The sequence below is a fragment of the Malaya genurostris genome, chromosome 3 (assembly GCF_030247185.1).
Source record: "Malaya genurostris strain Urasoe2022 chromosome 3, Malgen_1.1, whole genome shotgun sequence".
Lineage (NCBI taxonomy): Eukaryota > Metazoa > Arthropoda > Insecta > Diptera > Culicidae > Malaya > Malaya genurostris.
The window spans coordinates 76,896,120-76,913,044 of record NC_080572.1 but is presented as its reverse complement, the minus strand read 5'-3'; the positions used below and the strand labels follow the sequence as shown (position 1 = coordinate 76,913,044).

The 16,925-nt window shown below is 39.3% G+C and overlaps 1 protein-coding gene across 1 annotated transcript in view; it reads left to right on the top strand.

Moving 5' to 3' along the window:
- The window catches only part of LOC131436771 (phospholipase B1, membrane-associated-like), a 56,038-nt gene that overhangs the window by 28,458 nt on the left and 10,655 nt on the right, over window positions 1–16,925 (top strand). The window contains exons 3-4 of the mRNA XM_058605674.1: window positions 12,708–12,886; window positions 13,320–13,762. Of these exons, the coding sequence (XP_058461657.1) occupies window positions 12,708–12,886; window positions 13,320–13,762 (622 nt within the window). The remainder of the gene's footprint in view (window positions 1–12,707; window positions 12,887–13,319; window positions 13,763–16,925) is intronic.

The following is a 16,925-nucleotide window of genomic DNA, read 5'->3' as shown; positions in this document are numbered from 1 at the left end:
AACCATGATTGATGTAAAATTACATTGGACTGCATTGATTTGTCAATAAACATGAATGTATGTTTCAAAAAACGCTTAGTTTTGCGTTCGAAGTACATCGAAAAATCAAGAATTGTAAAGTAACTTTCCATCCATTTGCCTGCTCCAAATATGTGCATGAAAATTAATGTAAATTCACAAAATATTCTTATCTGTGTATGTATATGTATTATTGGATATCTGTAACATAATGGATAATTTTGGAACGGAAATCATCACAATTTACAGAAAAAGGATGTTCTAAGTCGCTTCAATATTCAAGATGGCGACTTCTGGTATATCGATATTCGTTACAAAAGATTAGAATATGGGTATTTTCGGAACGGGTTTGATGAATCAATGTCGGAAATTGGAATCGAATAAATTTTCAACTAGGGAGAAAGTTCGAACACCCGCTGCAATAGGTTCGTTGGCTCCAAACGATGTCCGATGGAATCTTTGTTGTAGCAAACCTGTTGATCGTAGAGTTCGTTGTGAAACCCGGAAGGCTATGAGAGACAGGATCTTTGGGGAGTCGATTTCGCCGTTGATAATCTTCGCCATAAACGCAGCTTGTTTAATCTTCCTTTGTCGTTCCAGGGTGTCAAGACCTAACAGGCGACATCGATCAGGGTACGGTGGCAGATCCAAGGGATTTCGCCAGGGATGGTCTCTTAGCGCAAGCCGAATAAATCTTTTCTGAACACGCTCAATCCGCAAGTTCCAAACGAGTTTATATGGACTCCATACCAAACTGGCATTTTCCAGCAATGGTCGCACTAAGGAACAGTATAACGCCTTCAAACAATGTGGATCCTGGAAATCTCTACTGATTTTAGCTACGAATCCGATTTGTTTCGTTGCCTTAGATATTAAAGCAGATCGATGCTGATTAAATGTGAGTTTTGCATCCAATACAACACCAAGGTCGTTAACACGGTCAACTCTTGTAAGTGTTTGTCCATCAAATTTGTAGTCGAAGAATAATGGACGAAGTATTCGGTGGAATGTAATTACTTGACATTTGGCAACAGTGTTGGTGATTGTCGAACATTTGACAGAAACGCCTATGTTGCTATCTATATTGTATACAACATTTTCAATCCGGTAGAAGATGCTACGAGAAATCGTGTCTCTCAATGCATGAACCGTGAGAGAATTTTTCTACATTTCTTCGCTCCACTTCATACTCTGAGTATTTCACGGCCCTCAAAAATTTTCAGTGTAATAATGATCGTTGCTGTGTGGAATTTCCCAAGAGAGAATCGCAAGTTAACAATTATCGCAGAAAATCGAATCGACGATTCTACTTGATGATTCTTATACTAGGTTGCAATATTTCAAAACCCTTGTGTAGAGGATTGACATACATTTTCATAGACACAACTTATACAAAGGTTATATGCACATAGTTAGAATAAGCGGCAATAGTAAAATGATTCTAGAGCAATTATCAACTGCCTGTATAGAATCGGATCGCGAAACGAGAATAAGCGACCGTTTGTTGCTTCAGAGAGAATCCCCACAGCAACGAGTTAACCTTTGATTCTCAGAAATGTCATCGAGAGAAATTCGCTCTCGCACTGGTGTCTATTCTATGTTATTCTAGCCATGCCGGGTTTTTGTTGTTGCCATGATATCCGTATTTCTTTGATGGCACTGATTGAATCGTGTGAAGAGTTGTTAGCGAGCGTTCTTTGATACGACAAAAGCCATCCTTGTTTGTCAATGCTGGAATCAGGAATCAGGAATCAGAACAAATTGGCTCAAATGGCACGTTCCCCTTGATATTTGGAGATTTGTGCCTTGCCATCAATTTGTTTTTAGCATCATTTTCCCGATATATAGGGTGATTTTTTAAGAGCTTGAGAACTTTTTTAAACAATAAAACGCATAAAATTTGCAAAATCTCATCGGTTCTTTATTTTAAACGTTAGATTGGTACATGACATTTACTTTTTGAAGATAATTTCATTTAAATGTTGACCGCGGCTGCGTCTTAGGTGGTCCATTCGGAAAGTCCAATTTTGGGCAACTTTTTCGAGCATTTCGGCCGGAATAGCCCGAATTTCTTCGGAAATGTTGTCTTCCAAAGCTGGAATAGTTACTGGCTTATTTCTGTAGACTTTAGACTTGACGTAGCCCCACAAAAAATAGTCTAAAGGCGTCAAATCGCATGATCTTGGTGGCCAACTTACCGGTCCATTTCTTGAGATGAATTGTTCTCCGAAGTTTTCCCTCAAAATGGCCATAGAATCGCGAGCTGTGTGGCATGTAGCGCCATCTTGTTGAAACCACATGTCAACCAAGTTCAGTTCTTCCATTTTTGGCAACAAAAAGTTTGTTAGCATCGAACGATAGCGATCGCCATTCACTGTAACGTTGCGTCCAACAGCATCTTTGAAAAAATACGGTCCAATGATTCCACCAGCGTACAAACCACACCAAACAGTGCATTTTTCGGGATGCATGGGCAGTTCTTGAACGGCTTCTGGTTGCTCTTCACTCCAAATGCGGCAATTTTGCTTATTTACGTAGCCATTCAACCAGAAATGAGCCTCATCGCTGAACAAAATTTGTCGATAAAAAAGCGGATTTTCCGAATGGACCACCTAAGACGCAGCCGCGGTCAACATTTAAATGAAATTATCTTCAAAAAGTAAATGTCATGTACCAATCTAACGTTTAAAATAAAGAACCGATGAGATTTTGCAAATTTTATGCGTTTTATTGTTTAAAAAAGTTCTCAAGCTCTTAAAAAATCACCCTTTATAAGAGGGAAGGATTGAAAGGAAATGGTAAGGGTTGGACTAGGAGGATGGGAAAAATTGACGACACAAAAACACATAAAAGCAGAAGTAAATTCTGCACCCCTAAGGGATGCCGAACAATCTGCTGAGGATCACATTTAGTGGAAGCAGAAGTAAATTCTGAACCTCTACGAGGTCCCGAACAGTCTGCTGTTAATAAAACCTCCAACCCACGAGAGGATTTAGAGATCTTACAAAAGCGACACCATTCTGAACTCCCGGAAGAATGCAGAACGATTCGCAGTATGTACGAGCAGAAGTAAATTCGGCACCCCCTAAAGAATGCCAAACAATCTGCTAAACCCTATTTAAGGTGAATACAGAAGGGATTCATTCACTCCAGGAAGAACGATGAACCCTTCTGCTCATAGCTCCTTACCACATTGGGTGAGAAACGAGAGAATATCCTTCAATTTTAGCTCCGCATACACAGACTCAACCATGTATGGAGAACCAAAAACCCGGATACGTAGCTGCGTCAATGCGGGACAGTTACATATCAGATGATATGAAGAACCATAATCGCATTCACACAAATCACACGAATAATACTCAGCACGTTGAATAGTAGCCATGTGATAATTGAGTTTGCAATGTCCAGTCAGAGCTCTGACCAGAATACTGCAATGTTGCTTGGAGAAATGCAGTAGACACTTTGACATTTTCAGATTTAAATCTGGTAGAAATGCTTTTGTCTGAGCGCAAGTTTGCAAGCTGCGCCAGTAGCTGGCATGTTTGGATGCAGCCCAAGAACGAATCTTGTGATTTATCCAACTAGTTGAAAGTGGTAAAGCTGGTTCAGGACCAACGAAATCATTCGTTGCACCAGCTCTAGCCAACTCATCAGCCCATTCATTTCCAGTAATACCAGAATGGCCGGGTACCCATAAGAAGTAAACAGCATTTGAAATGCTGAGGTCTTCAATTTGAGTTCGACATGCGATCACTAGATTCGACCGTGAGTCATTCGAACTGAGTGCTTTTAAGGCTGCCTGACTGTCGGAACAAAAATAAATACGTTTACCACAGATCCTCTGCTGAAGTGCCGATTGTACTCCACACAGAATTGCGTAGATTTCTGCTTGGAACACAGTACAGTATCTACCAAGTGAATGAGACTGCTCCAGCCTCATTTCACGACAGTAGACACCAGCACCAGCACGACCATTCAACAGAGAACCGTCCGTAAAACAAACTATGTGTTCATCAAGTTGTCGTTCCAGACAACCAGACAACCATTCCTAACGAAGAGGATAGCTCACATTGAATGTTTTAAAAGGAAAACTGCATGTGAGAGTTAGGTCACTAGGAGCGAGTAAATACTCATCCCACGTAACCATTTGAGACCACAAGCGAGTGTGGCTGGTAGCATAATCTAATGGGTTACTGTTCCAAAGCCCTGTAACCTTAAGACGGTATGCACAAGATAATGCTTCTTGTTTTAGGAACACATGTAGTGGTTTAATGCACAGTAGCGCCTCTAGAGCAGCAGTAGGAGTTGTCGTGAATGCTCCTGTCATCGCCATTAGGACCATCCTTTGGAGATGATTTAGCTTTGACTGAACTGTCGCGACTTCTCCTTTCTGCCACCATACAAGACAACCATATGCTAAAATTGGTCTAACAATAGTTGTGTAGATCCAATGAATATATCTGGGTTTGAGTCCCCATGATTTTCCAAAAGCTCGTCTGCATTGGCCGAAAGCCATACAAGCTCTCTTAATCCTGAAGTCAATGTGAGCAGACCAATTCAGTTTTGAGTCAAGAATAACCCCGACGTATTTAACTTGATCGACCACAGTGACCTCTGAACCGAAGAACTGTAACGGACGAGCTCCTGTGATTATCCTACGATGAGTGAAAAGCACCATTGATGTTTTGCCCGGATTTACAGATAATCCAACCTGACAACACCATTGTTCAACAGATCGCAGGGCTTGCTGCATTAAATCAAAGAGAGTGTTAATGCTTATACCGGTCATCAATATATGATAATCGTCGGCAAAACCATAAGTCGGAAATCCAAGGTTGTTAAGTTTCCTTAACAAACCATCAGCGACTAGGTTCCATAAAAGTGGGGATAGTACACCACCTTGAGGACACCCACAGACACTCAGCTTTCTAATCTCTGCTTGCCGAAGCGATGAACAAAGAAGTCGATTGCTAAGCATTGCGTGTATCCAATTTGTGATACTTGAAGGTATGCCATGACCACGGGCTGCTTCCAGAATTGAATTGAAAGACACGTTATCAAAGGCACCTTCAATATCTAGGAAAACTCCCAAGCAAGATTGCTTTTGTGAAAAAGCTTTTTCAATGTTGTACACAACATCATGTAACAGGGTTGTAGTGGACTTTCCACGCTGGTAAGCATGTTGCATTCCATGTAGCGGTTGCACGCCCAGACTAACATTCCTGATATAGTGATCGACTATGCGTTCCACTGTTTTAAGAAGAAATGAGCTAAGACTGATAGGCCTGAAACTCTTCGCTTCCTCATAAGTGTCGCGACCGCCTTTGGGAATAAATTTGACAATTATTTCCTGCCAGGCTCTTGGAATATATCCAGTCGCAAGACTAAAAGTAAGTATTTTCTTCAAAACATGTTTGAAATGTTCATACCCTTTCTGCAGTAACACTGGGAAAACTCCATCCTTTCCAGGAGATTTGTACGGAGCAAAACTCTCAACTGCCCATTTGACCGATTCAATCGTCACAACGCTTCGAGCAAGGGCCCAAGAATCGTAACTACCTGAAAAAGTCTCGGGAAGAGCTGTCGGTGATGGATCCATGCATCCTGGAAAGTGAGTGTTAAAAAGATAGTGAAGTACATCACCTTCATCAGACAAGTGTTCACCATCTGAAGTTCTTAAGAAACTGACATTAAAGTCCTTAGACTTCGAAAGTAACTTATTTAATCTGCTAGCCTCGTTGAGACTAGAGACATTTGTGCAGAGGCTTTTCCAACCACTTCGCTCAGACGATCGAAGAGCATTTTTGTAAGCCCTTCGAGCCAACACGAATGCCTCCGACCCATCTCTGCGTCGGTGGTTCCAAGCTCTTCTGCATAGTTTCCTTAGTCTAGCAAGTTCAGCATTCCACCAAGGAGTTCCTCTAGTAGCTCGCACAATCCGAAGTGGACAAGCCTCTTCATATGCTGCAACTATGAGTGAATTTGTCTCGTCGACAACATTTTCCAAATCAATTGGGGTTTCAATTGTTGGTTGGTACCCGTAAAATCTAGTCGCCAAGCCCTCTTCATAGAGGTCCCAGTTTGTAGATTTGGGATTACGATATGTGACAATATCAAATTTAACGTTTGAATGATCAAAGAATATGTACTTATGATCAGACAACGAAGGTTCGAGCTCATCGGATACGAGCCAATTCACCAACTCATGCGCAATTCTATCAGAGCAGAGAGTTACGTCCAAAACCTCCTCTCTTCCAGATCTCGCAAAAGTTGGGCGGTTTCCTGCATTGACTATGTGCAGGTTTGTACTGCTCACGAATTCCATCATATCAGAGCCTCTCGAATTTATATCTGTGCTGCCCCAAATGATATGGTGAGCATTTATGTCACTGCCGATTACAAGCGGTATATCACTCTTGCAGCAGTATGATACAACCTTTTTGAAGTCATCGCTTGGCGAAGGTTGGTTATGCGGTAAATATGCCGAACAATAGACATATTTCCTGTCTATGCCATCAATAGTCATACTAACTGTGACAGCACAAATATCCCGAGTTGTGAGCTCCGATATGAGAGAAACATCGAGAGCACTATTTGCAAGTATGCATGCTCGAGGCATTTCACGTGGATTTGTCATACCGATCTTGTTGAAGGCAACAAAGACTGGGTTTAACAATTTTCCAACGTAGAAGTTTCCCTTTTGGAAATATGGTTCTTGAACCAAAGCAATAGAAGCTTTACCTTCTTGATGAAGTCTGGATAGATTCATAGTTGCTGTACGTTTATGCTGAAGATTGATTTGTGCCACTCTAACCATTATAAATTAGAGTAACGAACATTCCACCTCCAGCACCAACCGTACAACAACTACAAGAAACCAAATATATTGGCTTATAATCGCCTATAGCGAACCATGTAAGGATTTTTTTTAAATGTTATTATCATTTAAATCCCACGAGTTGCGAAGAAAGAAGTCGTCCACTGTGCCAGAGCTTCGCTTAACACAGTAAGGGAACACCCCAAGATATTCCGTTCACGACTGCATTGTTTAACCTCCTGTAGCCATTCAGCCATCGGCACGGAAATACACCTTGGCTTAGGAGTTCCTATTTTTGTGGCCTTTTACGACATGGAACAGGAAACCAGTGGATCAATTCTTGGTAAAAAAATAATTCCGCCGGATGCCACACGGCTTACCTGTTTGGTGGACTTATACCACCGGTACAGGTGGACCGTAGCGTTATTCTTAGCCAGTTGGGAAACCGCTACCGACACTACACGGCTATCTAGGCTGCTCAGAGAGGGAAGTTGACATTGATGGTCAACTTCCATGGATGGCCGAGCAGCCGACAGCAACATGCTTGTTTGTCAATGCTGATCACAAGATGGTTTCGTCGACACCACGCGACAAATTCATCTAGCAGTTCTTGAAGATGGACGCACTCCTCATAATTACGAATTACTAAATACAGCTTCAAATCGTCGGCGTAGATCATATGGCATCCATAAACAAGCAGCAAAGTGGCATCGTTGAAAAACAGTGCGAACAGAAGGGAACTCATATTACTGCCTTGCGGAACTCCTGATTTATTCGTAAACGGAGATGAAATTGAAGTTCCCAATTGAACACGTAGGACTCTACCACACAAATAGGAACTCAACCATTCAATGAACTTGTGTGATGCACCAAGTCGCATCAGTTTTCATAATAGAATTCGGTGGTCTATACGATCAAATGCCGCTTTTAGATCGGTGTATACTTCATCAATTAGTACCCTTTCCTCCACCTGCGAAAAACTGGTCGAGGTAAAATTGAACAAATTTGTACTAACGGATCATCCAGCCATAAATCCATGCTGATCGGTTGGTATATAACTTTTTGTACGAGAAAGAACAACATGGTGTGTATGAACCGGAAGTAGCCATCTTGGAATTCAGAACCCCCGCCATTTTGAATTTCGAAAATACCACAAACATCATTTTCCGGAATCTGCTTTTTAAATGGTAATAATATAAGGTAAAATGTAATTACTTTGCTACGTATTATTATCGGGCTTAACTATGAAAAATCCTGTTAAGGAGTGTATCGAAAATAAGCTATCCACAAATTTTGCTTTCAAATTTTGATAAAAAACAATATTATATTCAAACTAAAAATTGATCCTTTATTGTACGAAGTTAAACTTGAGCATAATGAAAACTGGATAAAATTTAAGTTATTCCATCACGAATTTTCGAACTTTTGATCGAACGCTCTTCATCTAGTTCCGAACAAGTGTTGCATCGCATTTTTTGGACGCTTGAGCCCAAATTTTTGTGAACTCCTGCATGTTCTCAACTGCCTTACCAGTCTTCTTGAAGACCCTCTTCACGATTGCCCAGTAACGTTCGATGGGTCGAAGCTGGGGGCAATTTGGTTGATTAATATTTTTCTCAACCAAATTTATACTCTTTTCCACAAGCCAATTGAGAGTGGCTATATAGAACCGACGCTAAATCCGGCCAAAACAGTGGAGGTGTACTTTTATATAAAGGCAGCAACCTCTTCTGGAGACACTCAGATCGATAGATTTCTGCATTTATAGTTCCCAACAGCCAAATACATGCGTACAACACAAATGTATGCGGATAGCTTACTTTCGATACACTCCTTATTAAAAAAAAATACGATAAAACTGTATATATTGTAACCCTGGTCATATATGTACTAAGTTTGAAGCGCTAACTTTTATTTTATATTTTATAAATCTTACCTCGATCGGAAGGTTTACTATTCTATGCATACCTTTATTTGTATAAATCATTTGAAGTCCATAATTTTTTTGAAAATTCGTTTCTTGGAAATGCATGGACTTATTGAGAATTCAGTTGCTTAAATAAAATTCTCAAATAAAGTTTTTGAAAAAGTTAAGGAGCACAACGTTACGAATCCACTTGTTGGCCATCTAGAGCAAGGGTTCCAAAACTATTTTGGGTCATGGACTCCTTTACTAAAATTAACTTAGGCCTCAGACCCCCATCAAGAAATGGCTTTGAAAATGGAATTTCTTGCTTTTTTTATATTGATGTAAAATACATACCAATTTCTGCTTACTTTTGTGTGTGTGTGTGTGTGTGTGTGTGTGTGTGTGTGTGTGTCAAATAATCTCACTTTCTTGGAGGTGGCTGAACCGATTTTGACACACTTAGATTCAAATGGAAGGTCCCATGGTTTGATACGGAACTCCTGAATTTTCGGATCCGACTTCTGGTTCCGGAGTTATAGGGTAAAGTGTGTTCAATATTGCACACCATCCGCCGGGTTTCGGTGCCGGAAGTGCATATAATAGTGAACGCACTTAGTTTTATTAAGGATGACCTATGCGAGCAAAACACTGTTTCATTCTGTATGTTCTACTAGTTAATGAACAAACAATCTCTTGGTTTCTTTCAAAAATCAAAGAGAAAAATTTTGAGTAGAATACAACAATATTATACATGAGAGAGGCATCATTACACCACTAGGTGGATTAAAACAGGTTTTTTCATTATTCATTGTTCAAAGCGCGTCAACAATTTTGCTAAATTTTTTTGATATAAAACAACAGGCAATTGTCTTCACTAAAAACGAATCCGTTTCTTTAGAAAAATCATAGAATTTTTGCGCTAAAAAGTGTTTGGTGATTAATTTGTGCATTTATTTAGTTTATATTCAACTAAAAAATACCTTAAATGAGGAAATAATAAGAAAATCTATTGAGATTATGAAAATAAGTCATCTGATAATTATTTTTTTAATTCTTACGAAAAATGTACTGTTTTTCGCCAAAAAACTATACTGTATAATATAATGGATAATTTTTAACGAAAAGCATCAGAATTTGCAAGGATGTTCTAAGTCGTTTCAAAATCAAATATGGCGACTTCCGGTCAATCGATATTCGTTAAAAACCATCAGAATATTAGTATTTTCGGAACGGGATTGATCAGTCAATGTCAAAAAACGATGTTTAAAGTCGTTTCAAATCCAAGATGGCAATCTCTGGTTCATCGATATTCGTTACAAAGCATCAGAATGTGGGTATTTTTTGAACAGGTTTGATGAGTAAATGTCGGGAAACGATGTTTGAGGTGGTTCTTTGGTTTAATTCACAGCCAACTCAAACATCGTTTTCCTACATCTACTCATCAAATCCGTTCTGAAAATATCCTTATTGTAAGAGTTTTCAACCCGGGTTGGCGGTTCAATGCATAGGGCACTGGTCTTACAAACCAGTTGTCGTATGTTCGAGCCCCGGTCTGGATGGATTCGTAGTGTCAGTAGAATCATAGCACCAGCCATGCAATGGTTCTGTACACTGTGAATCGGCTGCGAAGTCTGTTGAAACAGAAGTCAAATTCCACTACAGGAATGTAATACCAAGGTTTTTTTTTAAGAGTTATCAAGGAATATCAATAAACCGTAACCCTAACCATATTTGTATTAAGTTTGAAGCGCTATCTTTAATTTTATTTTTTATAAATCACACCTCGATTGGAAAGTTCACCATCTTATGCATACCTTTATCTGTAAAAATCATTTGAAACCGATAAAATTACTGGAAATTCATTTTTTTGGAAATGCATGAATTCATTGAGAATTCAATTGCTTAAACCATTCTCAAATACAATTTTTGAAAACGTTAAGGAGCACAACGTTACGAATTCGCCTGTTGACCATCTAGAGTTTACTGCCATCCAAAAGGTGGGCTGTATGTGAATACTTAGAACAACATTTAAGTGAACAAGTATTGAAATTTTCTGTTGAACATACGCAATCTAACTAACTGAGAACATAAATGTTTGGTAAGCAGCTTTTAGTTTTTTTTTATTTCTTGTAAGAACACATAGTAAAATACACATTTCATTCTTAATTATCAAAACTAATTGGATTCTATTTTACAAAGATCCAGATACATAAAATCAGAATTGTTGGGATGAAAATCTTGAGTACAGTGATGACATTATCGGTTTTCTTTTTTTTATAACATGTTTCGTTAAGTTTGACTTTGTATACACCTTTCTTTTCGTGCTAGACGTTTTTAAAGTTCATTTAGTAAATACGTCTTGTTTGGAAACGGTTACCTGTGATTCGTTTTGGCTAGACGTTTTAGAAGCATTTCCGTGTGGGGGCCATTGTCGTCGCTGACAGCAGCTTCATCGACTTCGTTGAGTTCTTCGGTATTCATCGGCGTGTGATACGAATTTGAAGAGAGACGCAATGGACAAAAAACAATGCGGCGAGTGCCAAAAAGAGATCAATGATCTCGAGCCCATGCGATGTGGTTTTGGCAATGCCTTTTTGCATATCAACCAAACCTGCTGCGGCATCAACACTAGGGGTTTGAAGGAAGTTTTTGCTCTCGGCAAAATTATGCTGATATGCACCAGATGCAGGTAGGGGTTTCAAGGTCGTAGCATTCGCGTGTATATTGATGATCAACGTCAAGTAACTTCCAGTAAGCCACCTAATTCGAAGAGTTTGTTACCTGAGCTAACCGCTCAAGTACAACAACTTTCGGATGCGGTGGCTGTCCTGAACGATAAAATCATTAATAAAACGGGAACAGTAAACCAGCCCGAATGGCCTTAACCCGACAATCCCACATGGCCTAGAAGCTTAAAACGCCGTCGTGTATACGAAACGACCATTCAAGCCCCATCCGACCATTGAACCAGTCAGAACGATTCTAATGATCTTTCCGTGTCTTCTGTGGAAAAGTTCTGCTTGTACCTTTCAGGGTTGAACCCGTTAGTCTCGGACAGTGACGTCCTGAAAATCGTCGCTCGTTGCCTGGATTTGACTGATCCAATCAACTTGGTATGGTTTGTACCAAAAGGCAAGGATGTATCTGGCATTTGTGTCCTATAAAATTGTACTGAATCCTGATATGAAAACAAAGGCACTGGACCCATCGTGTTGGCCGGTTGGATTACTGTTTCGAGAATTTATTAATCATATTATTAACCATATATTGATTCAAAAAAAATTGTTATCTCTCCTTGACTTCCGTGCTTCTCAGTGATCTCTACGCTCGACGAGTCTACTTCAACCAAGATTTCATCGTACAACTTTCGGACTACATGAACCAATGACAGCATGTATACGTGCATTTTCCAAAGTTGAGCATATCTTTGAATTTGGTGAACCGACGCACAAGTTCTCACAGAAATTTTTAAGTGTATCCTTTTTATTAGTTTGTCGTTTGTACTTTGTGTTATTCATTAAGACTTTTAATTGTCAGATGGATTATTTTAACAAATAAACAAACTAAAAAAAAATTTCAAACCCGTTTCAGTATTCTAGTTCCGTCAAGTCAAGTTCCGCATGGTAATTTAGTTTCCCTGACTTTACGGTTCACCACATAATTCTAGATGTCGTAGTTTTGTTTTGCTTGCTAAATAATTTCAAACTTTATCTTTCTTTATTTTTAAATACATCTACCCTAAATAATAAAGTTTTTGAGAATTTGTCTTATGCAAATATTCAAACTCAACAAATCTTATTACGTGACAATGAACAAACAAATTGGAATGTCATGTGCATAGGACACGAATTCAATCGAAAATGAAAGCACCGTCGAATGCTTGCTCGATATACCCTTCATCGCCGAATAACCTAATTATAACCGTTGCACCTTAAACATACGCTCATTTTATTTTTTCAGGTGACATCAATGTCATCGCTGCGATGGGCGATTCTCTGACGGCAGCCAGTGGCGCCGCATCGAGTAACTTCGTCGATCTGTATATGGAAAATCGCGGCCTTGCCTGGAGCATCGGGGGCCAGTGGAACTGGCGCAACGTAACGACGCTGCCAAACATACTGAAGGAATTCAATCCGAAGGTCAGTCAAACGAAGGTTGGGCAGTCCGCGGTCGGAGGCGAACCAATGATAAAATAAACATTTTCATCAATGGGAAAAGAGAATTTCATAACAGTTGGCGGGCTGCAATGCTTTCTTTTGTTTTTGTTTTCGAACGCTTCAAAACGATCAGCTTTTCAATTATTTTATCATCGTGCTTCGCCAGTGACTACCGTTTATGTTTCGCTACCAAATTCGTTGGTGAAATGAAGTGCTGAGCTAACGATGTAATCATGCTAATTGATATTCCTGGTGTGCATTTCAGGCACTTCGGATTGCATTTTGATTGGGTTTCTTTGTATCGAACCGTATTATTGTATCAAAACACCGTTACAATCATTATAGCCAATTCATGTAAACGATTAAAATTACGTCTTATGACTCTTTACCTAATGCTGCTCTTCAACATTTATAGCTCATTGGCTACTCCCTCGGAGATTCGTATCCGTTTCATCGGGAGACTCAGTTCAACATGGCCGAAATCGGTGCCGTGTCATACGACATGCCCTTCATGGCCCGCTCTCTGGTCAAGCGCATCCGCTCCGATCCACGTGTGGATTTCAAGCGTGACTGGAAGCTGGTTACCATCTCCATCGGTGGAAACGATATCTGCTCGTTTGTGTGCACCATGCGGAACCCGGAGGATCTACCGTTGAAGCATCGCCTACGAATGATTAAAGCGTTGCAGTACCTGCGCGATAATATGCCGCGGACGTTCGTGAATTTGGTTTCGATACCGTCGGTGGAAACGGTTGTATCGTTGAATCCGAAACCACCAATCTGTCAAACGTTGCACTACGGCGAATGCTCCTGCTGGGTTGGCAAACTGTACAATCAGAGCGACACTTCGCGAGCCAGGTGAGTTATGTTTAATGATATTTGTGCTGGTAATTTATGTACAGTTGATTGATGTAAGCAATGAGTTCTGATTGAGAAAGCGCATAAATACCATTGACAGTCGTTTAAATCTAGTTGGAGATGCTGTTGAGAAAACACTAGTAAATTTGTGAATCATAAAACACTCTCATCTGTTAAACTCTAGTTTGAACATAGTTTATTATGCTATTTCTTTGTTTTTTTTTTGTCCCGGGTTGGCGGTTCAATGCATAGGGCACTGGTCTTACAAACCAGTTGTCGTATGTTCGAGCCCCGACCTGGAAGGATTCGTAGTGCCAGTAGAATCGTAGCACCAGCCATGTAATGGTATCGGCTGCGAAGTCTGTTGAAACAGAAGGTCAAATTCCACTACAGGAATGTAATACCGAGGCTGTGGTTTCAAAAGTTCTAGTGCCAATAAAAGTATTGCATTTAACAGATTTATTTCATTTCACCAGCACATTTTCCAGATTGTAAAGGGTGATTTTTTGCTGGTATTCTTTTGGCAACAATGTTTTTGACAGATCACGCGTGAATCGTGTCTTGTGTCATTGTCGAACTTGTTCAGTTTGGTCTATAATTTAATCACGAATCGACTTACAACGTTTAACATTTGGTGAATGGGCGCTGGCAAAATTGGAGGAAGCTCCACTTTTTTTCGAAAAATTGTTTTAAGCGACGAAACTCATATCTGGTTAAATGGATTCTTTAAGAAGTATTGAAATTGCCGCATCTGGAATACCAGCCAGAAGCATTGCAAGAGCAACCAATGCATCCCAAAAAAGTCACTGTATGGTGTGGATTATGGGCCGGTAGTGAAATCGGCCCGTACTTCTTTAAAGGCAACGACGGGAGGAATGTTGAGCCACATCCCACACAACACGCGAAACAATGACCAAATTGAGAGTCATCATCGGGGCACAGTTTATCTTACGTTTTGCGTCCGTCAATCAGCCGTCTAGATCGTGTGATTTAACGCCTTTGGACTATTATTCAATATTGGTTTCCAGTGCGATCGATGCACTGGAAACCAATATTGAAGCACCTCCTAAAAAAATCATCCTTCATTAATGAAAATATGAGCATTATGGGAAAGGCATCATCACACCACTAGGCGAATAAAAACATTTTGTTGTGTGAAAGATGTGGTATAAATGTATGAAACGTCAGGTTCTGATATTATCTCGAAAAAGTTTTTCACCACATTTGGATGATTCTACACAGTTCGAAAACGTCTTGTGATTTTACCACTTATAAGATGCACATAAATGGAACGTTGTATTTCACACAAATTTATATTCAAGAACAAGTAAAATAGTGAAAAATGAAATTTACATGGCTTGATATCGAATGAAATAAAAAAAAAACAAAATATCCATAGCAACAACGGAACCGAGAAACATTAGATCACAAAGCACTCCAGCCAATCGACTGAGTCACAGAAGCACATATCTGCTCAATGAATAATTTATAGGGGAGAGTGTTCGGTTACCGGAAACCCTTTTCTTTTAAGCTGATAACTTCTGACTAAGTGCACATTGTGCGGACATATATACATCAATGGAAAGCTAAAGTCCCTAGCTAACAACTGAATAAGAAACTTAGTTGATTCAATCGATTGAAACACTTTTTTTTTTATCAATTTAGTAGTGATAAATTTTGGCCATTTCAAAAACGGTGTACGGCTACCGGTACCCCAAGAAATGTCGCTAAAAATGGTAAAATATAAGTAAAGACTACAATTATTCAAAGAATAAACGGAATTTATTCCTTTCGGAGGCGTTCTGGACCAAAGTCTGCATTGTCTGATGATAATTTCGTATTGACCAAGACAGGCCCGTACCCAGGATTTTGTTTCGGGAGGGGCCCACAAATAAGAAATAATGCGTCTAAGTGATGATTCTTGTGCATTTAGTATTTTTGTTTTATTTTTTATTGAAGAGTGAGTGCAAGTATGTTGCATTTTAAGTGAATATGTACTCACATATTTCGGATTGGACAATGAGAGATTTAAGCGAAAATTTCTATGTGTCAAAGGGAAGGGATCGATTTTTACATTTCTTCTAGTCCTAGTCCCATAGTTCGAATTCGACTTCTAGTTCTGGAAAAGCTGAGTGATGAGTATTAAAACCTTCAATTTCAATGGTGTGTTCTTATAAGTCACGATGTAAGAAGGAACAAATATTTCGAAACTATTCAGTAAGCTCTTCTAGTTTTGCAAAATTTGTTGGTTATTTGTCGAACATATGGTCAAGCTGATTTTAACAAATTTATATTCAAATGAAGTGCCTTATAATCCCACGTGATCCTATTTAATTTCATCGAGTCAACTTCCGTGTCTGGATCAGAGATGCCTGCAGATTTGTTTGTAAATCAGCAGATTTATAAAATAAGCTGTAGACATGTTTCAGTTGCAGACTTTTTTGTAGACTTTTGAAAATCACGTTTTTAGTAGACGTTTGTAAAAATTTACCGATTTTTTAAATTTCCGCCATCTTTTTTTTTGTTCGCTATACCAATTCCTTGTTTCATTCTTTAAACAAAATTGGGAGTTCGCGTACTTTTTTTCGAGTTAAAATTTTTCAATATATTTGAGATTTTCAGGGGAATATATGCATGAATATATTTGAAATTTTACAGGGTGATGAGTATAAAATTTAAATTCCTAATTGGGAGTGATGATGTAACAAAAGAAAAATGTTCTTAGTAGCATTCAAAAACTTCGAAACGGAACTCACATAAATTTCTAAGAGCTCACACCGATTTTCAATCGCTTCAATAATTCACACTTATACTTATATTACCGAAATCGGTAATGTCCTGTTCTCTGGCGTATAATAATGGAGTAAGTCAACAGTAACCAACCGACACCATCATTATCAGCATAGGCGAACATGCTTCTGAAGCGTGCTCGCGTTCATCTTTTTTATCCTGAGTATGCAAGTGCAACATCCAGCGGCAGGACATCTTTTTCATTCGCAGAATCTTGCTAAAACTATGATATGTTTGCTCAGTACTAATCATAATGATACTTTCTGATCATCCAGTACCATTTCCTTTAAGTTTGACATTGATTGTAATCACTGTGAAACCCGACTTTTGAGCCTCGAAAATAAATTCGATTGCATAAAGAAGCGGGCTATTT